The sequence below is a fragment of the Fundulus heteroclitus genome, chromosome 7 (genome assembly GCF_011125445.2).
Source record: "Fundulus heteroclitus isolate FHET01 chromosome 7, MU-UCD_Fhet_4.1, whole genome shotgun sequence".
Classification (NCBI taxonomy): domain Eukaryota; kingdom Metazoa; phylum Chordata; class Actinopteri; order Cyprinodontiformes; family Fundulidae; genus Fundulus; species Fundulus heteroclitus.
In genome coordinates this window covers 40,088,387-40,114,212 of record NC_046367.1, presented here as the reverse complement: position 1 = coordinate 40,114,212, position 25,826 = coordinate 40,088,387, and the positions used below count along the sequence as shown (strand labels likewise).

General features: G+C 43.9%; 1 protein-coding gene across 1 annotated transcript in view; it reads right to left on the bottom strand.

The window, feature by feature from the left end:
* The window catches only part of tmeff2a (transmembrane protein with EGF-like and two follistatin-like domains 2a), a 197,304-nt gene that overhangs the window by 29,194 nt on the left and 142,284 nt on the right, over positions 1-25,826 (bottom strand). The window contains exon 5 of the mRNA XM_012879613.3: positions 3,830-3,926. Coding sequence (XP_012735067.2) covers positions 3,830-3,926 — 97 coding nt within the window. The remainder of the gene's footprint in view (positions 1-3,829; positions 3,927-25,826) is intronic.

Below are 25,826 nucleotides of genomic sequence, written 5' to 3'. Positions count from 1 at the left end.
CTCGAAGCAAGAAGGTCCTGGGTTAGAATCCCAGCCTGGGATCAACCTACATGGAGTTTGGATTCCTCCCACAGTCCAAAATGTGAATTTGTCGCTCTATACTTAGGTGGTGTGATGATATATATCCTCTCCAGAAATGTACATAGTGGACTCGTAGGTGAAGTAGAGGAGCTTAACAAAGTGTGTTAGGTGAAACTCTGAATCATTTTGCTGGAGCACAGACAAAAGAAAGCACCAAAGAAAACAGCAGCACAGTTAGGAGTGATTTTTGGTATTTTCCTGTGCAAACCTTGAAAACCATCTTTAATGTTTTTCTTTTTTATTGTGGTGTTTAAAAATGAATCTTACTCATCAGTTTCCCGTGTTTTCTGAAGGTCTCCTTTTGGCTTTCATTATCCTGTTCTAATATTCCACCAATAATTGGTGAAAAACTGGACAAAGGAGCACCAGAAATCCAAAGAAACACCATGAAAGACTTAAAACCAAGGGAGTTCTTTATCATGGTCATTTTAGACAACTACAAGAATATCAAAAAATGTATTTTAATAAACAGCCTAAATTCACCCTAAATTCTGATAGGAGCAAATTCCAATATCTACTGTAGGTCACCTTCATAATTTCATTAAAATACCACCCAGTGATTGTAAGAGAGGAACCCTCAACAGATGGATCAAGGTGATAACCGCTAATAATCACTTACAGGTACTCTTTAAACTTCATACGGGCCTTTAAATTAACCTGAAATGCCTTTTTTTGTATTTAGATCTTTAAAAACATCTAACTTTGATAATAATATTTGCAGTGCAGGAGCCTGAGCGACCCAGTATAGTGAAATGGTGCGACTGCTCTTTCTCTTTTGGATTCTTCCCCTCCATCAAACTGGTTTTAGTCTTAAACCTCAGCTTAAGGTTATCCTCCTTTATTTACCACACTGCCAGTGTAAATGTGTGTCTGGGATCATTGCCCTCCTGGAACACACAGTAGTTGATTTTAGGTAAAGCTGAAGAATTTGAAGGCTATTATTATCCATCTGCTTTCTGCAAATCACCAGTTACAGCCCTGCAGCACGGTGCTGCCACCTCAATGCTTGACACTTGCTACAGTCTTCATTTGAAAGTGTAAACGCCTCAACTCCTCCAAACCTTTGACCTGTTTAAATGTTTGCTGCTGTGGATTTTAATCCAGTTTGGCAATTTGGATATTAAACTTAGGGTTAGGGGTTAGACGGCTGACACTGGTCTTCCACCAGTTTCCATGTCATGCACACCTCAGCCTGGTGGTTCTGGGTTGGTCCTGAACATCCTACGTTTAATTTGAGGGGCGAGGTTTAAGTCGAATGGTTGCAGCTTGATCGCTGTTAGATTTTCCAAACGCACCATGAACCTGGACACACCTAACCTGATGAGCCAGATCAATTTTGTTCCGCTTAGCTCCGCTTAGCTTCACTCACATCCATCTGGGACTTCTCCCATAGAGAGTGATTTCTTCAACCAATTTTATTGTCCAGCCAATCAGGTCGCAGGGCTGGAGTTTCATAGATGTGACGTAGTGGAGAAGCGACCGTGAGAAGCGTCTCGCATCGAGGAAGCAAGCGTTAACATTAATGCTGCTATTTCTTCTGTGTTGTCCTATCTACCTAATATTGTTTCAGTAAAAGAACATCAGAGAACGGCTCTGAAGGCTTTTATTGGTGGAAACCATGTTTTCGCCCTTCTCCCGACCGGATTTGGCAAGTTTTGTTTTTTCCTGCGTCGCTCTCATCAGCGTAACAGGTTAGCTTCGGTGTGAGTGGTTGAAATAGCACGTCGATAACGATGACAGACAAGTGGCTTATCCAATCATATGCAAGGATTTTTGATAAGGCCCAGCCTTCTGAAACGCCATTCCAATGGATCTGTTCCAGATGGATGAGTGGAGCGAAATTTATTTGGCTAGGGTCAGGTTAGAACACCACCCAAACTGCTTTTTGATTGGATGAAGCAGGCTGATATTAAACCTCTAGCTTTCCAAAAAGCCCAACCCGATCCTGTATGGACTATTGTCTGAAACTGGGTCTGTGCCAGGAAAACGACCGATCTAAACGAGCTCTACCCATTCACGGCCATGATGGCTGGATGCAAAGTTCTGACCAGAAGTCTCTTTGATCAAAGCATAGCCTGGGTTTCCAAGCAGCTATTTCAGATAGTGTTCTCTGGAAGTTAATTACTCTCTTTGGAAAAGCATTTAAGCAGAACAAAACAAGGTCTAGCACCCCTTTTTGAAACTAATAATAGCCCCGAAGAGAAAGCCAGCAGTTTAAACGCAAAAGTCACATACAGGCGCCACAAATGCTGCATTACTTCTTTAAAAAGTTGCTTTAAAACCACATGCTGTGAAAACCATGTATTAATATGGATTGTTTGTGTAAAAATAAGATGGTCTTTGATTACAGCCACCTCTCTCCAATCACAGTGTGATTAACTGACAGTGTGTTTGATTAAAACCAGCTGCCGCCTGATTGGACTAACCTGTCATTTTAATCAAAACAGCCTCACGCTGCAGCCGCCGTTGGCTGCCGTTTCAGGAAAATCACCCACCGTCGGGTTGCAATTACCTTCCTGATTATCCACCAGAAACGTTCCTATCAAAACACCTTGGGGCTTTGAAAGATTAAACACTCGTAGTTTTTGCTTTTACAAGAAAGGAAGCTGAAATATTCATGTCTGCTACAATATTTATGTCAACTACGCTTTTTCGAAACGAGACGTGTTGTTGACTCGTCCCCCCCCCCGTTCGATGTTTTGCGACGTGTAATGGTCTTTATTTCAGGTTGTGCTAAATAAGATTGAGGCTCCATCTTCTTTAGTGTTTCAGCTTCATGTGTGCAAACTGTCAACTCTGTCCTGCAGTGATTGGATAAATTCTCCCGCTGGGTATTCAGAAAGTGCCATTAAATCAATTTCTGGGTTTTAGTGGCGTATTAAGGTGCATTTGCAAAAGTGGGTGGTATCAGGAGGAGCGGGCTCAGGCTGTTTAGTATTTGCAACGAGGCTCAAAATGCATCATGAAGCCATTCCTCGGCATTATGGTTATTGCACACAGGGGTACATTATCTTTCCATTACATCAAGCAGTTTGATAGAGTCATACTCTCAGGGCACTTCTAATTTCCAGCTGCACATCTGGGATTTCTTCTAAGTACTGCCTCCCTTTGCTGATAGCAGCCGATTATGTTCCACAGCAGATCGGCGGTGTTGCTTCATTTAGGTCTTATTCATGTGCAACTCTCTGGTTCTGCTGCAACAACAGGTCTCCAGTTGAGCCTCCTCTTATATTGGGGTTTTTTCCACACACTTGTTTTCACGTGAACCCCACCAGGGGGTATTTGTGCCGCATCCATGACGTGACGCGTGCCATCGAGCCAAAAGAATCACCGTTCCATCCGCAGGAAATGGTTAAATCTACGACAAGCGTTATTTCAACACTGAACTAGTTTCTCCGGTGCGAGTCAAAGACATTTTTGCTCTGACATTGCCAAGTCCTGTAAGGAGAGTAATTGGATTTCCAGCATAAGCTAAAATCTCCTTTCTCTCCCGGCCCTGCTCTGGTAATTGAGGTTAAATGAAATGGTCAGCCATGCAATAAAAGCCCTCAGTGGGTGTTCGGCAGTGGGTGTGTGCAGGAGAAAGAAAAGCGCTGCTTTGAATTCTTTGAGGTAAAGCTCTATATTTGGACTGATTTGATTGACATTTTGAAAAGAGTCAAAGCGACTGACCCAGGGTCAGGTCGACTGGAGGAGAAAATGTTGGACTGAAACATTTTATGGTGCGTGTTTCAGCGTTCACACTGACCAGACGTCCTCGGCGTCCACATCGCACTCTGCTCCGAACTGGCAGATGTCACAGGTGGACGTCTCCTTCTGACCCGTCTCGGCTGAACCCTCGCCTCCTGGAAGAGACAAAAGAAAAGCGTGTGATGGTCGTTTACGCCCACAGACATAAACTGCAGACGCTGCGCCGGCTTCATCGCTCAGGAGAAACACATCCGCCATGTTGTGAGGGGCAGGGAACCAGATTTTCTGGTTAAAAAGTTTGTTATATGTTAATTTTTTCCTCCATTAATGGGGATAATAAGACAACTACAACAATATCTGCAAATCAAAATGAGCAGCAACAAGCATAATTTAAACAACATACAAAAGATGCACTTAGAGCCGCCTAAATCCACAATTTACTTTAGCAAAAGAATGACATAAATGGACTGAACTCATATCGCTTTTCCAGTCATACTGACAACTCAAAGGACAGTACACTGGAGCCACATTCACTATCACACACCGATATGCAGCTCGGTAGGCATCCTGGGCTTTAGTGCCTTGCCCAGGGGCACATTGACATGTGACAAATGGAAGCTGGAATTGAACCCATAACATTCTGATTGCAAGACAACTACTCAACCTATCAAGCCACAGTCGCCCTAACATCTAAGTTTTGTTCAGCTTTACCCCTAACAATTCAACTTCAATTAAAAACTGGTTCCGTTATTTCTTTAGTCCACTTTTGTAGAATTTATAAATATATTTTTTTTTTTTTCAAATTCAGAAGTTTACATACTGTTTAATTACAGGCATTATTCAGTTATGGGGAGGATGGTGGGTATGTGTCATGCTAGAATGTGTCACATTCAAACAATTCAAACATTTTTATGGAAATGTAAATCAGAATGTCATCATCAATCTTCAAGAAGGAGATGCATCCTGGAGATGAACGTGTTTTTGTGTGAAATGTGCGAATCATCCCAGAGCTCGTAAAACCTTGTGGAGATGCTGCTGAAGCAACAAGTTCTGTACCAACAAGGCTGGGTGGCCTTTTCTCCAAAACTATGATTGACGTGTTGGGCCAAAATAACAATTGCTCGTTTTGGAGGAGAGAAAAAAGGACGTTTGCAAATCTGAGACCGTCCGTCATCACAACAGTGAAGTACGGGCGTGGCAGCATGATGCTGTGTGGGTGTTTTAGTGCAGGAGGGACTGGTGCACGGAATCAGTGGCGTCTTCAGGAGACGGCATTATCATCTGGAAATGGTGGAGCCACATCTTGGGCCGCGAAGTTAAAGCCTGGCCACAGACGGGTTTTCCAAATGAGCAGCTACTCTCTCTCACACACCAGCGCTGCACTTTTCTTCACGCAGCTTGACCCGAATCCCTGAGGAAAGAACTGTCACAGTATGACGGCACAGTCCCGACTCATCAGGCAAACATCTGTCCATCTGCGTCTGTGGTTCCTACCGACAATGGTTCCTAAACTTAAAAGTCAGCCTTGGACAACTCAAGTGCATTTACATTCTGTCATATCCCACCTAGACTCCACCGACGGCGTCTCCTTCATCTCCTTCCCCTCTTCCTCCTCCGCTCCCCCTCACCTGACTCTCATCTATTACTCTCAAATCCCCGCTGATCTTCCCTGAGTCCCTCTTTTATTTCATCGTGCTGATTTCTCGGCGCTGGCGAGTGCAACGACTCCTCGGTGGCAACGTATGTCCTGGCGTCAGGCTTATTGAGGCTTAGGGGCCCCGCCATGTGCACATCACGCCTCGCGAGTGGCCGACGGGGAGAAGAAAAGGAGGAATAAAAAGCAATCTGGCCGATCTCAAATTGCATTCTCCCACCACAGAGGAGGGCTCCTCGCTCCTCTTCTCCCTCCACCTCCCCTTGGCGCTCTTGTCTATTAAACAAGCTCTATTTTTAAACTTTCCAGGGCCTAGGAGAGCAACTTGGAAGAAGAAGACGAAGAGGTAGAACTTGCCGTCGTTTCCCCGTGTCATATCTTTAATCTCCCTAACCAGCACCACCACACAGCGCTCCCCTGTGTCACGTCTTTCATTTTCCCTCCTGAAACTGTTGTTATTTTTTTCTGATCCCTCATGACACGCTGGACTGAACTGGAAAGAACTCTGTTAGCGCGCTGTAACCTAATTTTCTGCTACCAGGGCTCAGTTCAGGCTGTCTTTTTGTTTTAAGTTCAAAGTCGGGGAGAGGTTACTTTCTTTTTACAAATAAAATGCGTCACTCAAGACTTTGTGCTTGTCGGCGTCGAGTCACGGCAGCTTTCGTTCGTCTATTCTGGCTGATCCCAAAGCTACCAAACGCCATCCGAGACGGAAATGTTCCTCTGCCGGTGATTTTAAACTCTTTGCTTTGGTTTTTTTCCATCTGAAGCCGCAGTATTCTGACTCTGCAGGTGCTCAGAGAGGCAGCAGGTCCTCCGAGAGCTGGACGCTGGCAGTCATGCAGAAAGATGTACATTCAGTATTCACAGCTTTACCTTCAGGTCACAGGGCCGCCAAGATGACGGCGTGTGAAGCCGAAAACGACCAGTGGAGCATGAATGCCACACCCTCTGATTTCACAGGATGGAAAAAACCCAAACAACAACGTTTTCAGGAAACATTAAAGAATAATTTCCGAATTTGAAATGTTTATTTATCCTTATTATGGGCTAAAAAGGGATCCAGAATTCCTTTGGTTAAACTTTATTAGCCCCATTCAGCCATGGTTACTGTCACACTTGTAGAATCAATAAATCACTTTGCCACCACCTGTCTGAGAACATGAACCAGGCTCAAAGATGTCAAAGAGCAACACGTCATGCTCAATATCAGTCTGGAAATGGATACAAAACCACTTCTAAAAGTCCAGAGAACCACAGTGAGAAGCATTATCCACAGATGGAGGAAACGTAGAACAGCGGTGAACCGTTCCAGGAGCGGCTAATTGACCAAAATTACTCCAAGAGGGAGACAACTCACCCAAAAAGGTAAAGAACTGCAGAACTCACTTGTCTCAGTTAAGGTCAGTGTTATGGTCTGGAATATTCAGCCTAGGTGAAATCCAGTTGTGAGGACATTGTAGAGCAGGGGTCACCAACACGGGGCCTGCGGGCACCAAGTAGCCCCCAAGGACCACATGTGGGGCCCACAAGCCTATTCTAAAAATAGCACAACCCGCCAGTGAGCTGCATCTAAAACTTTATTTCATTCTGTTCCTCTTCCTGTTTATTCACACTTGCATTTATATAGATTTAAATATCTATAACAAAGCATGAAAAATATGTTTATTTCACATAAAGTTAAGGTTAACCCTGACTCTTCTAGGTCTAAGGTCAGTACTTGTATATACCTTTATATGACATAGCGACAATGAAGGTTGGTGACCCCTGTTATAGAGGAATCCTGCTAAATAGGACGACAGCACCATCTGCTGTTTGCTCTGTACCTGCAGACATTAGTATGGTAGCAAGGGATTCTGGGTAATCCTCAGAGCAATGGGTTCGCTGCATTAAGGCAACGCATGAATGTCTGCGGACGCGTAATATTAATAATAATCAAGCCAGACACAGTGTATTAATAAGACCCTGGCGATGCAATAAAACCTTCTGCAGGACTCCTCGCAGAAGCTTGAATCACTACTGTAAAGACGGCGTGGGTCAAAACCCGCCAAGCAATGACAGACGGACAAATCTATAGGTTCATGGTCGTGAGAAACAGTCCAGTTCGTGACCAGAAAACATAAAGCAGCGCAGATGTCCGACAAGGGCTAGGCAAGGTAAGGAAATCCGTGGAACTAGGTCGTAGCCATGAATTTTGCAGGAAAAATGCTGGACATCTACCAACTGAAGGCTTTCAATAATCTGGCGCCGGCTGTCTACAGAGGAGCTGTATATAAAGGTAGTTCGGCAGCTGAATGGAGGTGGTTAGGAGATGCACGTGATGAGCTTGGCTGCAGAGTTGCATGAGGAAGAATGTAACTGTATTTTGACTTTGGTATTAGTGTCTTGATATTATTATGGCCATGTTTTTTAGCCGGTCTATTTTAGGTCTCTGTATTTTATTGATGACGAGGACCATGGCTAGCTAAAAGTAACATGTGCCATCTTTACAGGGAGAGAACGTGCTGAGTCCGCAGGCCGTAAACATTGTTTCAGCTTTTGTTTTGAGAGCAGGTGCATGTCAGATTAAATATGTTTTATACTGTTATTATATGTGATGTAGCTTATCATATGTTTCAGTGTGGAAAAATGCTACTTTATTAGAAACCGCTATTGTTATACAATGTATTTAACTGTTATAAAATGTAAAAGGGATTCTGGGTAATCCTAAAAGCAACGGCCCTCAGGGATTATTGTTCTCTCTCTTATTTATACTTAACAGCAAACTTGTGCAAAAAACATAAAGAATTTATTTCTTTTTCAATTATAAAGTCAGCTAATTGATATAATCAGTTTTTTTTACTGATATTCTTACAGTAAAACAGGTAAATGTGTAGGCAGGTGTTAAGCTGATAACAGGAAATACATCCCAAAATTTCCACCTGAATTATTTTTTTTTTGTCAACAATTAATGTCAGTGAAGTTGTCAGTTTAGTCAATGACGTGTTAATGTGTCTAATTGTTTGGTAACGGGTAATTTTACAGGATGTAAAGGACTCTTAACTGCCCCAAACAGCATCCGAGGTAAAGTTTGAATTTCACAACTTCTGCCAAAACTAATTTTTACATTGTTGTTCAGGAGGGTTTTTTTTCCAGCACATCTTTCAGTGTCACACCCCCCACAGTGTCTGCTTATACCTTACATAACCCATTATATACAATCTATGCTGATCTTTGACTGTTTCAAGAGTTCCCCTTGACATTTCAGACCCAAACAGGCTGCCGTTCCTGAGGGAACGTGGGCGGATGTGGCAGAATCAGCGGTGCTTCTGTGGACAGTTTCCAGGTTCCCCCTGAACTCTGTCACTATACATTTAGACCCATACTGAAAAAAAAGAGGAAATACAACATTGGTATGATCTTCTGACCCATAGGCAGTCTGTTAATCCCTGTTATTTCTAGTTTCTGGGTCGGTAAGTGTGAATTTTACAGCAGCTACTAACTCTAATCTACATCTATAGTTGACTTCACTCATAAACGCCACATTTTTTCAAACTGAATGCTCAATTTTTAAAGAACTAAGACTAATTTTCCCATTAATGGATTTCGTTTTAGGTTTACTGGAGTTTAGATTTACTTTCTTCAGGTCCCGACTTCACTCCATATCTGGACCAGAACTGTGAGTCTATCTGGACCTAGTCTTCGGTGCTGAGAAAGGGAACGAAATCCCAAAGTTGAGTAAAGACATGATGTAACAAATCCTGTGACAGAAGCTCTGTTTCACACCGACAGAGCAGCAAAGCAGACTGTGATCTGGCTGCTCCTGTCTGTGGGATGCGACCCACTCAGCCGGGGCTCAGCTCTCCCTTCAGCCCCACAGCTGAGTGGGAGATGCCTAAAAACAAGAGCAGCACAACTAAGGTCATTAATAACTGCGGCGAGCAAACACAGAGCTCTGCGTGTGAAGCAGGAGAACAACTCTAAGTAAGGTTTGTCCACACATGAATAACTGGGACCAAGAGGAGAACTTTTAACCAGAGTTTCTCTTCAGAGAGGAAACAAGCTAATGTGTGTTTGCTCATCAAAGATCCTCAGCAGAGAAAGATGCGCCGGTACTGGGGACCGAGGCAGAATGAAGGATAAAGCTCTGCTTGTTTCAGGGCGAGTGTTGTTACCTGTGAAAACCCGGCTAAACCCTGAGCTGGAGAGGAGAAGGCAGAGACTCTGTGGGACAAATTATCAATGGCTGTGGAGGAACGAGCAAAACAACATCCTAAAGATCATTACTGTCGAGTAAGCTACATAGAATACAAACCCAGAACGACTGGGGATCATGCAATACTGAACATATTAACGTAATAACCTATGAAACAGGTTCATAAATCAATGCTTCATTGTCTGAAGTACTTATTACAAACCACTTTTATAGACGGACATAGAAAGCTGAAACTAAAAAGCTAAATTACAACAGTATAACTGGTTATTATTTGACAGGATTGTCCAGGTTTTATACTATAACCCTATAATTAGGTACATTTTAGGGTAAAACATGTTTATTTTGTGGCGCATAGAATTCTAGTAAAGTAAAATGAAATTCTATAAATAATACAAAGAAATGTTGGAAAACAATACATGGAATACAATCCAACTTTCTCCACATGGTCCTGGGTTTAATCAGCTCATTTAAGGCACATAATGCCTTTCTCACATTAGGTTGCTTTGTATCGACACCGTCTCTTGTAATCTGCTATGTTTAGCTCAGTTGTTCCGATGTCCTATTGCTCTTAAAGTTCATTTTCCTTTTGCTAATTTGTTCTTGTGTGCAAAGAAATGCGCTTTATTTGCCGAGGCATGGAAAAAGTCCTTGTTAAAAACTGAGCATGCACATTTGGCTTCACTGTTAAATAGTTTGTGTCATTAAACTGTATTCCTTTTACACATTTAAATCAGTCCTTTGACCAGATCTAAAAATCAGATTAAGACCCTTGAACATGAGACCCCCTGCTAAAGGAGACTGATCTAATTATATTAAAAAAGAAGCAATGTTTCTTTTTGAAATCGGAGTATTTCCTTTCCATACAGTCACTGTTGGTCTCACCAGCGTCCAGGCCGACTGAACCAAAATGTTTCAGCTCTGAACAACGACCTGAGCCCGGTTATTTTCAGTCGTCCTCTGCCGCGGAGGTTCTCGCACGCGTCACCTTGATTTCTTTTGGTCTCCCATGCAAGCCCGCCTCTCTCCACCCTCTCTATACTCTGTCAAACGATCTGCTCCGAATAAAGGTCTGTGGGCAGGCGAGCGTGTAAGCTCTCCCACGGCTCCACTCTCCCACACTGCACTGAAGAGAAGAAGCACAGAGGGAGACCCGATACACGACCGCCCGCTCCAATTTCCTACATGTGCAAAACAAAGAGCAACACAGCCTCCATTACCTCCTCTCCCCGTTCCCTCCATCCATACGGTACACACTCCTTCTCCAGGATCCCCATCTTCAGCTCTGCAGGCGCGATTACTGAAGGCAGCTGGGGACAAGCAGTGTTTTCTATCCCTCAAATCCCTGATAGTCTCATGTAACACTAACACAACATCTCCGCTGTTTCTGTGTCTGCTAATCCCTGGGATCAGGAGACGCGGCTTGGTAATGACTGAAATGATTAGCCCTTCTACTTCCCCTTCAATCACCCCCCGCCAGCTGCTACAACACCCCGTATCGATCTGACGCCTGGACCAGAGCGGCCAGCCGATCTCCTCACTTTTATCTCCAATAAAATCCTTTTGTTCAGCCCAGTTCTTTTTGAATAAAGTTTCATCTGGTGTTGGTGCGACTTTATCGCTCTGGTGAGGCTATAATAACGCTGAGACATGTTACTGGTTGACTAAGAAGAGATTAGACTGAATGATGGAGATGCCTGTGCAAATTCTCAGTTATCCGGGTCGCCGTAACAGCAAACAGACTTAAATCAGAGGCAACCGGACTTTTGTTCAGTTCTTTCTGAAAACCTTTGACACCTATCCAAGAGGCTTTGTCATTTCTGTTGGCTCGCTCTGAGCAACCTGCAGTTGGCGCGCTGCTGTTTTTAAGGACATGGAGGCCCGTCCTCCTAACCTGACTCCGCCAGATGGATTTGCTCCGCATATCCATCTGGAAACCTTCTGTTGAAGTAATTTTGTGAAGGGGCGAAAATACTGGTTAGCTGATTGTCCTATGTTGGTGATAGACGGGCCAAATAAACCAATCAGATCAACGAAGCATATGACGTACTAACAGCGACGACGAAAACACAACCACAAGCTAATGTCGAAACCAGTCGGGAGAAGAGCAAAAACATCTTTTCCTCTGAGAAAAGCCTCCAGAGCAGTGTTTTGCTCTTCTTTCAGTGAAGAAATATTCTGTAATTCCGATAAAACCTGCTCGATAGCCACGCTAACGCTAGTTTCATCGGCTGAAGCCGCCATGTTCTTTAGACTGAACTGTCGCGCTTCTTGCTGCGTCATACCTCAACCCGCCTCAAAGCCAACGCAGATTGGACGTTCCTTTGGTGAACAGCTCCAAATTTTCTTTAACAGAAAGTAGCCAGACTGATCTGCGAGTGAAACCTTGAAAGCTCGCGAGATCAGGATGGTCTCACGAGGCTACCGTCCTCCTAGGTGCATTCTCAGTCAGATGTAAATCAGGGACCCAGCCGTCACTGTCCTGGTTCGTTTGAGGCTATTGCTTGGTGTGAGTAGAGTACTTGGTCACCTGAACCATGAGGAGACTGCTGAAGATGGAGGAGATATGAAATGAAAGCAGCATTCAGAATCTGAGGTACCATGGACCTTGACTCGGGTTGTTATAAAACGTCTTGAATCCCCCTAAATGGTGTCAGAAGTTTGGCCTTGGAAGCACTTGCAAACTGACAGAAAAGTTTGCAAGTGCAAAAGAAAAAAAAAACGTCAACAATTTGCATCTAAACCTAAATGTCCACAGATCACGTTTGCTTACCCTTCAGAGACAGTGAGAGAAAACCGGCAGCCAGAGCTTGTTTACCTGCAGCTGGCTCAGTGACTCTGCAGGGAGTCACAGGCCGGGGGTAGACAGGTTCAGACCCTGCGACTGGTGAAATGCAACCAGGCACGGACTTTTTTTCAGAGCAACCTGGACAAATATCTCGTCAGAGGTCCAAGGAGCATCTCATGTAACAAACATAAGCAGTTACTTTTACGGCGGAGTTACCAAGAAGCAAGTTCGTGAATCCAAAAATCTACTTTTGCTGAGTATTCACAGGGTTCAGTCTGCATTTCTGCGAGCAAAAAGACCCCAAGGAATCCAGTGAAACGAATGTAAACAGAGGCAGGAACAGACTGAGCAATGTGGAAGACACAAACATGAAAGACATCTGTTACAACGAGGATGCTTTTAGCTGCAAGATCAGCTTCCCCCAAGGCAGATGTAACTAAATAAACAGAACAGGAAAGAGCGGGTTGGCGGAGGTCAAAGGCTCAGTTTCCCACCAGAGGTAATAACTACTAACCTCTGGCCGGACATGATATCTTGGTCAACTTGAAAGGAGCTCTTTTACACAGCAGAGTTAACTGTGCAACGACAAAAACATGCAGATTTACCAACAGGGGTTCATATCATTTTTTATGGCCACATTAACAGTTGGTAGCACCGTTGCCTTGCAGCAAGAAGGTCCAGGGTTTGAATTCCTGTCTGCATAGAGTTTGCATGTTCTCCCTGTGCATGCATATGTGGGTCCTCTCTGGCTTCCTCCCACAGTCCAAAGACATGACTGTTAGATTAATTGATCTCTCTAAATTACCCCAATGACCACTGGAGAGGCATCAGACCTTCGATATGATCGTCATATTGCAGAATGATCGAGCTGACTAATGCAAACAACATGGTACGAACAAACGGAGTTTTGATCTATTATTGGTGAATCAACCCTCTGTCTTTAGTTTGTGTTATTTATAGATTAACTTAACAAGCAATTAGCAGACTTAGGTACATGTCCACTCTGACCCGCTAAGCCTCAACACACTCCCACACCGTCTGACACCCACGGCCTTTTCTGGCCAAAAATCCTCAAAATACAAATATTATGTTGCTACAAAAAGAAGCCAAGTCTAGTTTTAGATGCCTACATTTAGCTGGAAGTGGCAGAGATAGATGAATGACGCCGGGGCGTTTTTATCTCTGTGAACGAATCAGATGACGGAGCGAAGGCAGTATTTTTTTATGAGCCGTTATGAGCAGCAGAAGCTGTGATTCATGGAGACCTGTTGGCTGTGATAGACTGATGACCGGCTCAGGGTGTCAGACACCAGCGCTCTGCCACCCTGCACAGGACTGGAACATGGATGGATGCATTCAACTCCGTCCTTCCCCATGATCCGTTCCTTAAAGGCATACTATGCAACATTTGTCAGTTAATTAATGTGTTCCACACCGTTTTGGATGATTAAATGAGTCATTTCAGGTCGAACAAAGGTTTTCTCGGCCGCCCTGGTGGTCTGTGGGGGAAATACCGTACTTGCAATTGCAGGAGCCCTCGGCCCGCACCCACACGCTCAGAAGTCTCGTGCATTGCGAGAGTCGGTCTTGCTTTAAGGCGAGAACTCCATGTGTTTTTGCCCTGCCATTCACTATATGCACGCGCAAATGCAACAAAGAACCGCGTGTTAAAGTTAAATAAACATGCAAGCATATCGAGTTTTTTATTATTATTATTATTATTTTTTTTTTTTTTTGAATGTTGGCGAGGCTGTAGCGTGAGTTTGGCGAGGCGGCCGCCTCGCCAAGATAGCGCTGCGGGAAATCCTGATGTTCATACTTTCACTGTGTTAGTCATTGTTTGTACTGCCATTTTTCGACTTTTCGTTGCGTTCGCCTGTCTGCTAAGCTCAAAACAACCGCGCCTGGGTTGACGGAGAAACCAGAACAGCTGAGCATCTTTACGACAGTGCACTTTTACTTTCGCCCTCTGGGGGGAGCCTCGCTGGAAAATCAACCCCGGTTGCATAGTTTACTTTTAAGTTCAACACAAAACCTTCATAGCCACTTGATTTCTACGTCGCTTTTATTTGCAAAATACAGATATGTTCCAATGGAGACGAAGCTGGGACTGTTTCAACACAGTATTGGTTTACTTAGAGTCAGCACAGGGCGCTTAGCCCTCTCTCCCCATCAAACTGTAGCCTCTACTTTTACCCCAAAAGACGGCGTAGCCATCTGTGGAAGAAGCAAGCGGCTTGAAAATTAATTTATGGCTACGTATACGCTGCAGGTCTATATGCTCAATTCCAACTTTCTGCTGAAATTAGATTTTTTTTTAGGAGGCCCTTCATACTACTAATAAATGCGATCGTCATCAGACTTCTGTCTGATCTGAAAAAATAAAAAAATGCATACACCGGATGCATCTCTCCTTGTTATTAGAAAGCTGCTGAGCAATGGGAGCTGATAATATTAAGACTGCATCACAGCAAATAGAAATAAGGTAAGAAGAAAGCAGCTGCTGCTACTGTGAGTGGATGTGTAGTGAGAGACAGGAGAGTGATTTATAAGACGGATAAAATGTGACATGACCGTTCAGACTGCGGACGCTTAGGAAAAAAATCTGATATGTATCAGAATTAGTACCACATATGGAAGTAGCACAGATTGGATGTTTTGGAGGGTGAAAAGATCAGAATTAGGCCGTTCACACTGTTGTGAAAAAGACAGATATGGGTCGCATTTCCCTGCAGCGTGAACGTAGCCTATGTTCTGGTTGTGTGACAATATTCTTTGAAATAAATAGCGATGAGGAAACCGATCTATCCACTAATGATCCCACGTGGCTACATGTTCTCTGGACGCTGAAATGTCCAGCCATACAGGCTGCAGCGCTCAATACGTATAACCTAATATTTTCACAAATATTATATAAACTGATGACTTGGTTTCACTGAAATAATGAACTCCCATTTTATTGAGCAGTTGGCCGTAATTTCTCTCGATACATCACGCACACAACCATGGTAACTTCATCTGCTCGTGAATAATTAACAACAGCAGAGCGGGCGGTTAAAATAAACTTACTGAGGGATTTCAGCCCCTTTTCAGATCAGACCTCAGATCTACACGGCTTCCCGCCTCACGGTTTACGGAAAGGTCCCAACCCGGAATTGGGGGGGTTCAAGTTGACCCCCTCAATGAGGTAGTTACTGGTAAAGACTATGAAAGGATGAAGTGTGATGTGGTGAAATGATGATCCTCCAGGAATTACGTTGATCAGGTGAAAGAGATGCAGATGGTCCACCATGGACATGCGGAGGACTGCTGCTTTTAAACTACTGAACTTATTTGGGAGTGTAGCAGCTTTTTAGCCATTTTTTTTCCCCTCACCACTTTTTATGTTCTGCATTATTTTCAGTTTGTGATTTCTGGCATGTGCTAATCACAGCCCAGACTACAGTGGAGCGTTTTTTTAGGTGTAGGAAGATTTTAACAGGAGAACACAGGTCTAAATTAGCACAATGTAGGGATTTAAAGTTGGGTATGTAGCCTCAATACTGAGCAACACATGGGCCATTTATGTTTGATGGAAACCAGATCTGCTAAGGTATGACTGGCAGATGGCTTTAGTATTATATCTGATATCTGAATATTCATATAATCCCTAATGAAAGGCTGCAATCGTGAAGCCATCAAGAATCCTCGGTGACATTTTTCTAAGACGGGCACCGGCTCAGGATGCAAACAAACAACATGTACAGGTAGACACAACAGGCATGGTAATTGACATCAGGTGTCAATTTTTTGGGATGCATGGGTTTAAAAAGTGAGGAAAATCCCAAAGATCCCGAAGATTACCTTCAGAGCACAGCACGTTAAACCTAAAAGCGAATCAAAACAGCAATTTTCCTGAAGAAGGTGTTCATCAGAATCTGTCAGGACAGGACGGGGGGTGGGGGGTGGGGGGGGGGGGGGGGGAGTGGAGAGGCCGTAATGAGTTCTCCGAATGAACAACCGGGTTTCACGGCTGAGATGGGAGATGCTGCTGCCGCTGCTGCAGGGATGATTCACCTGTCACTGTTTTATGGATGCTGAAAAAACTCCCATGACATCTTGGCAAGTGTTTACCTGCCGATATATAGGGGACTGTGCTGGGGAAAAAAAAAAAAAAAAAAAAAAAAAGTCTGTGCAGCCTTAAAAAGCCATCCCAGCAGAACAGATTGCGGTGGGAGCGCTGGTGTGGCTGTAATGACTTAAAAACAAGCAGCTCAGTCTCAATCCGTTCCAGATTTCACCGTCCCTAGGCAACCTGACGGCGGCTAAGTCATTCTGCAGAGGAGAATGGAGGACGGATTGCAGTGTCCAGATGTGCCAACCTGATATAGATCCGCTGAAATTGGCTGCAGGCTGTACCAGCTGCCCGATCGGCTCCACCGCAGACCGAGCAGAGACCGACGGATCCCGCCTCTCCTCTAAATTCTCTGTTCTTTGTCACTTTTTTTACGCCTTTAACGCCGTTATTCTCCCGGCATTCCCGCTCCTGCTGTTATAGATCGCGTGTTACTCCTGCATATTGTATAGATTGCACACAGAGTGACTTGTGCGGTGCGGCACTGTGGGGTCCGTGCTTCTGTGGTCGCATCTGTGAAATCAAAGAGCAGTTTAGGACAGAGCTGAGACAAAAGATCACTCAGTGGAGCGAGCATACAGAGGCAACAACACCGCATTTCACAAACACACACACACACAAACGCACACATGCACAGACACAGTCGTTCACCGACACAGGCACGCATGCGCACCGCCAAACATAGATGCAGGATTTGGGCCACGCTTCTGCGCGACTATGATGAATGGAGCCCACACACGGCTGGAAAACAGAGCAGCACCACTTCGACCTTGGTTGCGAACACGCAGGGGAGAGACCCAGAAGTGCGGGTGAGGGATGAGAGGAGACGGGGGCCCATGCATCCCCCCAGCATCCCCGCCATGCAGCCGCACGTGGCTGCAGGACAACGCAGCCCCGCGGCGTGAATCCCACAAGGCCCGACGTCAACCTTCACAGGTTTCCGCTTCAGACCGGGCAGATTAGCTCAGTTCTGCTACCGATCTGCCGTAACACTTCCGTGCCAAACGCCAGCCGTCAGAGCGACAGGAGAAGTTGAGGCTTTAACGCAGGAACCATTCGGTGCATTTTAACCCTGGCTTGTTGTGACCGATGATGAAAGGGGAGAGAGAATATCCAGAACGCCCCCCCCCATGACCTTCCTGAAGGTGCTCTGTCGGGTTTTAAATGCACTACTTTTGGTCATGTGTGGCTAATAAATTACCGCGTATAAATACACCGGGCTGCAGCGGGAGCCCTGGGACTCGTGCGCGCAGTCGGCCGAACAGAATTATTTCTCCTGGCAGGTGTGATAAATCCAACCAAAGCTGCGGTGTTCCAGTAAAAGGACATGCGATCCATGAAAGGTGATACCGGAAGCGGTGAACACGAGCTGCACAGCTGATAATGGCGATGATACAGAATCCATCCGGCAGCATCCAACGCGCGCACGCGCCCTGAACTCCGACTCGTCTAAGATGCAATCGCTCCATCGTGTGCAGAGCTCCATTAAGACTGGACAGTGCTGACAATTAGACTATGAGGCCCATCTATCAAAATGATATTATCAACAGGGCACGCCGCCCCCAGTGGCCGATCCGACAGGCCGAGCCGGGCCAGAGAGGAGACGACAGCCAAATAATCCATAAACATAATGGACATCAATATTGAAAAGATGACAGATGAGGCTGCCAACAGAGGTCGGGATTCAATTTCTATTCTTCTTTTTTTTTTCCCGCAGGAGGCCGGATCGCTTTTCACAAAGTCATTTATCAGCCAGGAGGCCAATGAAGAGAAGCCGAGCTGCAACATGTGAGCCAACGGCGGTTGTTCCGCTGACGCAAATGACAAAATGAATCAGGCACGCAACAATAATGACTGTGATATAAGTAATGATACCATCCAGAGCTTTGTTGGCTCTGAAACGCCCTGCATGTCGCAGCTCCACAGAGACACAACATTAAACCCACAGAGACAGAGAAATGGACAATAAGCTCACACTGCCAACTCCTCGCTGTTGATCCAAAGTCATGTTTGTCATCCGTCTTCAAAGATCTTCTTAAATTCTATCATTTTGTACAGATACACACTGGTACAATAATAACCATAATAATACAATTATTATTATTATATATTTCTGTTTTAAAGCTCTTTTCATGTAATTACATTTCTGGGACTTGAACATATGACGGAGCAGAAGTGGACCAAACGCTGCTCTGCTGCACCAACAATAAATCTTTGTCGGACAAGTTTGACTCAATGATGTTGTAACTCAGGTCGTGTCCTCAGCAGAGTGGATTTACAGCCGATTACCCCCCCCCCCCCCATGTTTCAATGACGGATATGATTCACACGCACCCTCCCGTGATGAAGGCCGAAATTGTGATTTACCAGAAAACGCAGCTCAAGTTTTGATTTCAGAAATCAACTCATTTCAGCTAATATCCGCGTTTCGGCCCTTCAGAAAGGACAATAAGTGCATTAAAAACCAAATGAGACACATTTTTAGTCAGTATGTGAGTAGACAGTAGAGAGTAAAGGTGTTTCTGTTCAAAAACGTCCTGAAATAAAAATGTTATTTCAAAGAACTACAATAGATATACTTTTACATAACATTCTAAATCGAGTAACAGATAAAATCAGGTTCTCTGGTTGATCAGAGCTTCTTTAAAAGGTTTTTTTTTAAAAATCAGTCCTAAGTATATACCATCATCTCCTCCTGCTTAAAGCCTGCTTCACATTGCAGGATAATTTGCCTGATTTTTGCCCTGATCTTCCCTCTCTGACGGGCCTTAACTACCGGGGTGGCTCTTAATTTCTGGTGTGTTGAGAGATCCGATCCACTCAGATGGTCGTCGGGACCGATCCAGCCTCAAATGTCGGCTTGTCTTGCCCCGATATCCGAGCATGTGGAGTGTTTACCGAGGACAAACGAGTAACAGCCCATTGAATGTGACGTGTAGCCAACCAGAAAAAAAACTCACTTTCATATAATAGTGTTTTCTCCACTCCTTCAACCAACGCCTTTTCTTTTTGGAATGTTGTCTCTCTGTTAAAATCAGCCCACAAACTATCGCTGTTCTTCCTCCTCGCCGTCCGTGTTTATTGCCTCTAAACTCACGTTTAATCTTCAGAGGTTTCACAAGATTTCCCGTCAGACATCTGAATGATCCGGAGTGAAATCTGGTCGTGTGTGCGGTGTGTTGTGATCGCCGTCTGAACGGACACCACATCTGGTTTATATACGGCTTTTTATCGTTACGTTGGGAGTCTCTCAGGTGTTGAAAATCGTCCGACTGCGTTGAAATCTTGTCGTGTGAACCCGGTTTTAAGAAGGTAGGACCCTGAAATTTCTTCCTTTGTCAGCAGAAAGCTCCAAACAGATTTGGAGTCAAGCAGAGCTCAGATAAGCTTTGCTTGGTGGGAAAGCCTTGTGCATAGGACGGCTCTTTTCTCACCACTCCAATGGATTTTCTTTGTTAGATTTGTTACACTTCAATGCACTAAACTGGTTTTTGAACGGCTGCATAGAAAAAGGTTTGAACACTAAATTCAGCTGCATGTCATCGCTAACAGACAACTGCACAATTTATGGAATTTGTGAGGAGATACTTTACATCTTTAAAGGTGTCTGTACAAGCAGGGAATCACCTGAAACATGCAAACTTCTGCCACCAAGGACCGGAACAGTCCACCTCTGCTCTGCACGTCTGCTAAGAAATAAATCAGTGTAAGATGGTGGATAAACTGAGGTCAGCTAACATGTCCATCTCAAGACAAAGACAGCATCCACAGCATCATCAAAAAGTGATGAATCTAAATCTTCTGTCTTGGTTTCACTAGATCTCTGCACTGCTTTCAACACAAATGATCCCAACAACCTGACTGACAGATTGTAAGGAAGTGGGGAGGGTTGTCTGATCCTGAGCTAAACAGGTTCAGATCTTATTTGGCAGACCAGACTATGTTGCGTCATTTGGCAATTATATGTCTGAGCAAAGGTCAGATTAGGGGTTCCTCAAGATTACGCTCTAGGTCCACGTTTATTCAGCATCTAAATGACACCCTTAGCTTGAATTATGAGCTCCTCCTTATACAGCATGACCACCGACTGTTACAGTCATTATTTAATATAGTCATTATTTACCTTCCCAGAAATGCAAGGTTGGAAATGAGCACTCCGGCTATCTGCAGACCTTTTGGTTTGACTCTTCTGTCGTAGATGTGTGAGAGTGGTTCCTGTTCATGACCGATAATTTTACTGCTGAGCTTGATGATCTTATTGAGTGAGTTACGGTGGATGGTGCTCAGTGACCCAAACCAAGCTGTTATGTCAAATGTCATGACTGATTGAAGGAGATATCTGTTATATAAATGAATATAGTAAAGGCCTAACCCCAACCAACCAACCAACAGGTCCTTTCGTGCCTCTGCTCTTGTGAAGGAAGCACAGCAGCGTCTGCGCTTTATACTTTGGTGCAGAATAACAAACCTTCTCCTCCCATCCTCACCACTTTCTGCAGAGGGACAATAGAGAGCGAACTGACCAGCTGCATCTCTGTCTGGATTGGGGCCTGCAACGCCTCAGACTAGTAATGTGTAGAGAGACAGTGGTGAGAATCATCTGGACAGCGCTTCCCTCCATCCATGACACTGCTGGCACACGCTGCCTGACCAGGGCTCAGACAACCATAAAGACCCCTCCCACCTCCACCATGGACGGCTTCCCAGCTGCCCTCTGGCAAGATGTTCATCAGCTTTAAATCCAGAACAACCAGAGTCCACAACAGCTTCATTTAACACGTCACCAATCTTCTAAAGTACCAATACCCCCCAGACACATGCAACACTGGTCACTTTACACAGATACTGAGAACTACAACACCACCGTGTTCATTGCTAGAATATATCCTGTTGTTCCTCTTTCTTTTTAATCTGCACTGAAAACCTTAATGTTTACTGCACTTTGCCCAAAAAGGTCAAAGATGAATCCATCAGTACATTTTTATCACATCTTATTTGTTCAAATTAGCATCTTAACTTTTCTTTCTTTTCAAGTGAAGCGTGCCATCCAATGTTGTTCTCCGTACTATTTCTGCACCGTATTTATCTTTACTTCTCTTCCTTTATTTTTCAGTAGATCACATTCAATTATGTTGTGTGTGACCGACCTTGCCTCGCTGCCCACAAAACCGGTCTAAAAATAGGAAAATACTAATAATCTCAGCAGGCGGTTCATGATGCCAGGTGCACTGAAAAAACATAAAATCCCACTCTGAGTGAGATTTTTTTTAGGTTTTGCGACACAGACTCACTACAGAGGGCAGTTTGGGGCGAGTTTCAATAAGTTAATCATCTGTCATGTGCATCTTCCTGTTTTTTCTTCACCATCTTGCTTTAAATAAGTACTTTTCTTTTCTTACACGGTCACGTGACGTTAGATGAACAACACAGGACAGGAATTAAGCGAGATTTGGCATTTGCAGCAGCAGACTGTGCAATCACCCTTTCCGCTCTGCGTTCGAAGTTTTTTTTTTTTTTTTTTCTCTCGGACCTTTCCCCTGCTGTCTCCATGGAAAGATTCTCCTTTTAATCCTGGAACAAACACAAGTTGCCCTGGAGCAATCAGGCTGGACATCCCACAGCAGGAGCAAGAAGTGCAGCAGAAGCTGTTTTCCGTTGGATTTTAACTATGCATTAAGACCAACACACCCAAAACGTTAACCGTTGGTTAAGATGTAAAATTTTAGGCAACACTAAATCATTAATGCTCTTCCTCGCTGCCTGATGTTAAGTCTAATTAATTTTATATAAATGTGGCGGCCAGCTGAGCTACCAAAATGTTTGTCCAATCTCTTTCTCTCTCTCTGTCCTCTTATTCCCTTATTTGCCCTCATCCGTACAGCGGCCAAAGATTCTGAATTTCCCGTCCATATCTCACATCGGCGTGCTCGTTGGAAATTCAATTAATTTCCCTCTCAACTGGCGGCAGCATCTAGCCCTCGCTAACCTTGTCATATTTACTCCCGGAGCTCCAGCACAATGCAGAGAATGCAGGAATGAGCTGGCAGCCGGTTACAAACACCCTCTCATTTTTCCTCTCCCCATCTTTTTCTATTCACTCTTGTGGAAAATTGTGCTGCACTCTTTGTTTTCTTTTCTGTCTTTTTTTTCTTTGAGTGGCCCTTGTGCAGAGAAACACTCTCGTCTCATGTGGCTTGTTTAGGCCACCAGCAGCCCACCTGTGTTGAGCTGCAATGGACCAAAAACAAAAAGGCAGAACCTTGTCATAGGGATAAAGAAAGACTCCTGGATTATTTAAATATGAGGGCTGGTTGGATTTTGGCTGATATTGGAATGTCCTGTTGTGTCTGGGTGTTATAGTAGCACATAATGAAAATAAAGCTTTTTGATTCTTGGAAATAACGCCTTTTACCAATAATATTAAATATGTTCAAATTTTCTGTCAAGAAGATGAGTGGAAACATTGGAGGGCTTTCATACAACAAAATATCTTGGTAACAAGAAATGACCCAAAGCCCAGAAAAATACATACAGGTCAAAAATTCAAACAGCATGTATGTGTTGAATGTGTAATTCACACAAAGACCCATGTTTAAAAGACAAAACAAACTGGTTTCCAATGCAGTTTAAATAAAGATAGTTTATAGATGTGGTCCTACCACAGTATTTCAATCAGGTTGAGGTCTGGACTTTGACTAGGACACATTTATTTCCTTCCTTGGCCATTCTGTTGGCCAAGGAAGTTCACTCATGGCAAACTGAAAAACTTTATTGGTTTTCCATCTTTTGCTAACAGGGTGCTGTGCATGATGGCCAAATATCTCAAATTTGGTCTTTGCTGTCCAAAAGACATTGTTTCCTGAAGTCTTCAGTCTATGTTCAAGCTTAATTCAGATGCAGGTTTCCAAATCCAACTCATGCTTCCATTCTGTTTTCTTTTGGAGAAGAGACTTCCTTCAAACAAGCCAATCTTGTTCAGTTTCCTGAAATTAACCTTAGCTTTTAACCTGCTAACTGATGCCAGTAGAGTGAGATGGACCTCTTGTTTTTTGTCATTTCTCCAGGTTTCAGGCTCATTCTGCTGGGAAGGTTCCCTTTTAGGAATGTTGGCAATTATCTTAAAGGTAAAGTGGGCAATCTTTTTCAGCTTCGAGCTGCGGGGGTATCACCTTATGGATTGGCTGTCCCACGTGCCCATCGTTCTAACGAGCTAATGTTAGCTTGTTAGCTTGCTAGCTTGCGCATGTGATCACGCGGTCCCCCTGGGAGCGGAAGAGCAGGTAGGGTGGTCTTGTGCATGGGTGCAGTTATTCAAAATGGACGAGTGTTTCTTACCTACATTTCCATAGAAATCATTCACTTTACCTTTAAATGTTTTCATCTTGGGATAAAAAGCAGTTTTTTTACAGGTAGATTGACATTAGAGCTGACGACGCTAAACCAGCATGGCTCAGCAATGAGGCAGCAGCTGACTAATGACTGTTTTTAGAATCTCATGCTACGTTTGTCCAGCAGTGTAATTATAGTGCGAATTGTTGTGGTTATTACCTGGAGGCATGGATGTTGCCATGCGACCAGCCTTTGTTCTGCTAATGAACAGCCAATGATCACATCAGATAATATAAAAGTCATTTCTGTCCCTTTGTCCAAGAAGCGTGGCCTTCTCTATCACGCTCAGCTTCTACCTTTGAATAACATCAACTTGCAAAAACAGCTGCAGGGAGACGTTTTTCATTGAGCTTAGTGCATCTGTGGAGTAAAGTTTAACTTCTGTAAATAAATACATGCCCCATAGTCTTATCAGAATATTGTTAAAGGAGTAAAGTAAAATGCTTTTTGTTTGTCTGCGTGTGCCGCCCACAGGGAAGAAAAACATATACGGTAGAGAAAGAGACATAGAAGGAAAAAAAAAACATTTAAATGTGCAGTTTTATTTTTATCTGAATCTCTAAACAGAGTTTTGAGTAATTATCCAGTTTCACTGAATGATTTGATGGGGATTATGACTGAGCCACGCTGTTAAATTTAGCGCAACATTGCAATTAATTGAGATGTTGGTTCAGTATGACAGTTTTGATTAGACAAAAGCTATATCACAAAAGATAGATAAAAAAAAGTTATAGGTAAGGAAAATCAAAAACAAAAATCTAAAACTTCCTTCGTTGACAGGATGGCTTGAGTTAGAAAATCAGGTGATCTTTTATATAATTTTAAGTGAGATGTTTTTATTAAACAGTGTATCATATTATGCTTTTCTGTCAGGTCCAGACTTCAGATATTCATGTCTTCCCTACTAGATGGTGAGGTGTTTAACTTTAAATCACATCTCACAGTTTTGGCCCTTCCATAGGTCAATATAACACCATCCAGGGGTGTCAGATATGCCTCCATCACCTCCACACTGACTGTCATTGGGTAACTAAAACCCCCTTTTCTCACAGATTCTTTCAAATCCAGCCTCAGGCAGTCTGACTCGATCCTAGTTGTTCATTCAGGTCTGATATGCCAGATGAAAACACGTTTCATCTGAGAAGAACCAGCTGATTTCAGAGTGACTGCAATCCCTCCACCTTTGTAAGCACGTGGCGACAGTGGAGAGAAACAACTCTATTTTAACAGAAGAACTCAGCAGCAGTACCCAACTCTGCAACCAGCCAGACACCCCAGAAAAACACAGAACTGGTCCAGATGTACTTTCTGCTTTGGGGAAAATGGAAAACAAAGCTAAGCAGGTCTGAGTAGCTTCGGTTTGTGTAGTTTACAGCACACCTCTATGGATGATATACTGGTCCCACTACAGACCAATGAATTAACTGTTTCTGACATGAACTACATGCACTGCCACATATTTTACTCCTGGCTTAGAGTCATTTCCACTTAGCTGTTCTTCTCTCCTAGCTGAAGCTAATAAAAAGAGCGTCTGCATCATGGCAGAGAGCTTCGCTTTACTCTCTGCCATGACTGAGGGCACTAAAAGTGCTTTTTTTGTCTGTCTTTCTGTGTCTCTGCTCTGTCTTCTCTAAGCTCCAGTGGGTCGAGGCAGATGAGCGTTCACACTGAGCCTGGTTCTGGTTCTGCTGGAGGTTCTCCTCCCTGTTAAAGGTGAGTTTTCCTCTCCACTTTCGCCTCATGCATGCTCAGTATGAGGGATTGCTGCAAAGCCATCAACAATGCAGACGACTGTCCACTGTGGCTCTACGCTCTTTCAGGAGGAGTGAATGCTGCTTGGAGAGACTTGATGCAACCTGCTGGGTTTCCTTAGAGAGGAAACTTTCTGACCAACTTGGAGGATTTAATTGAATTTGAC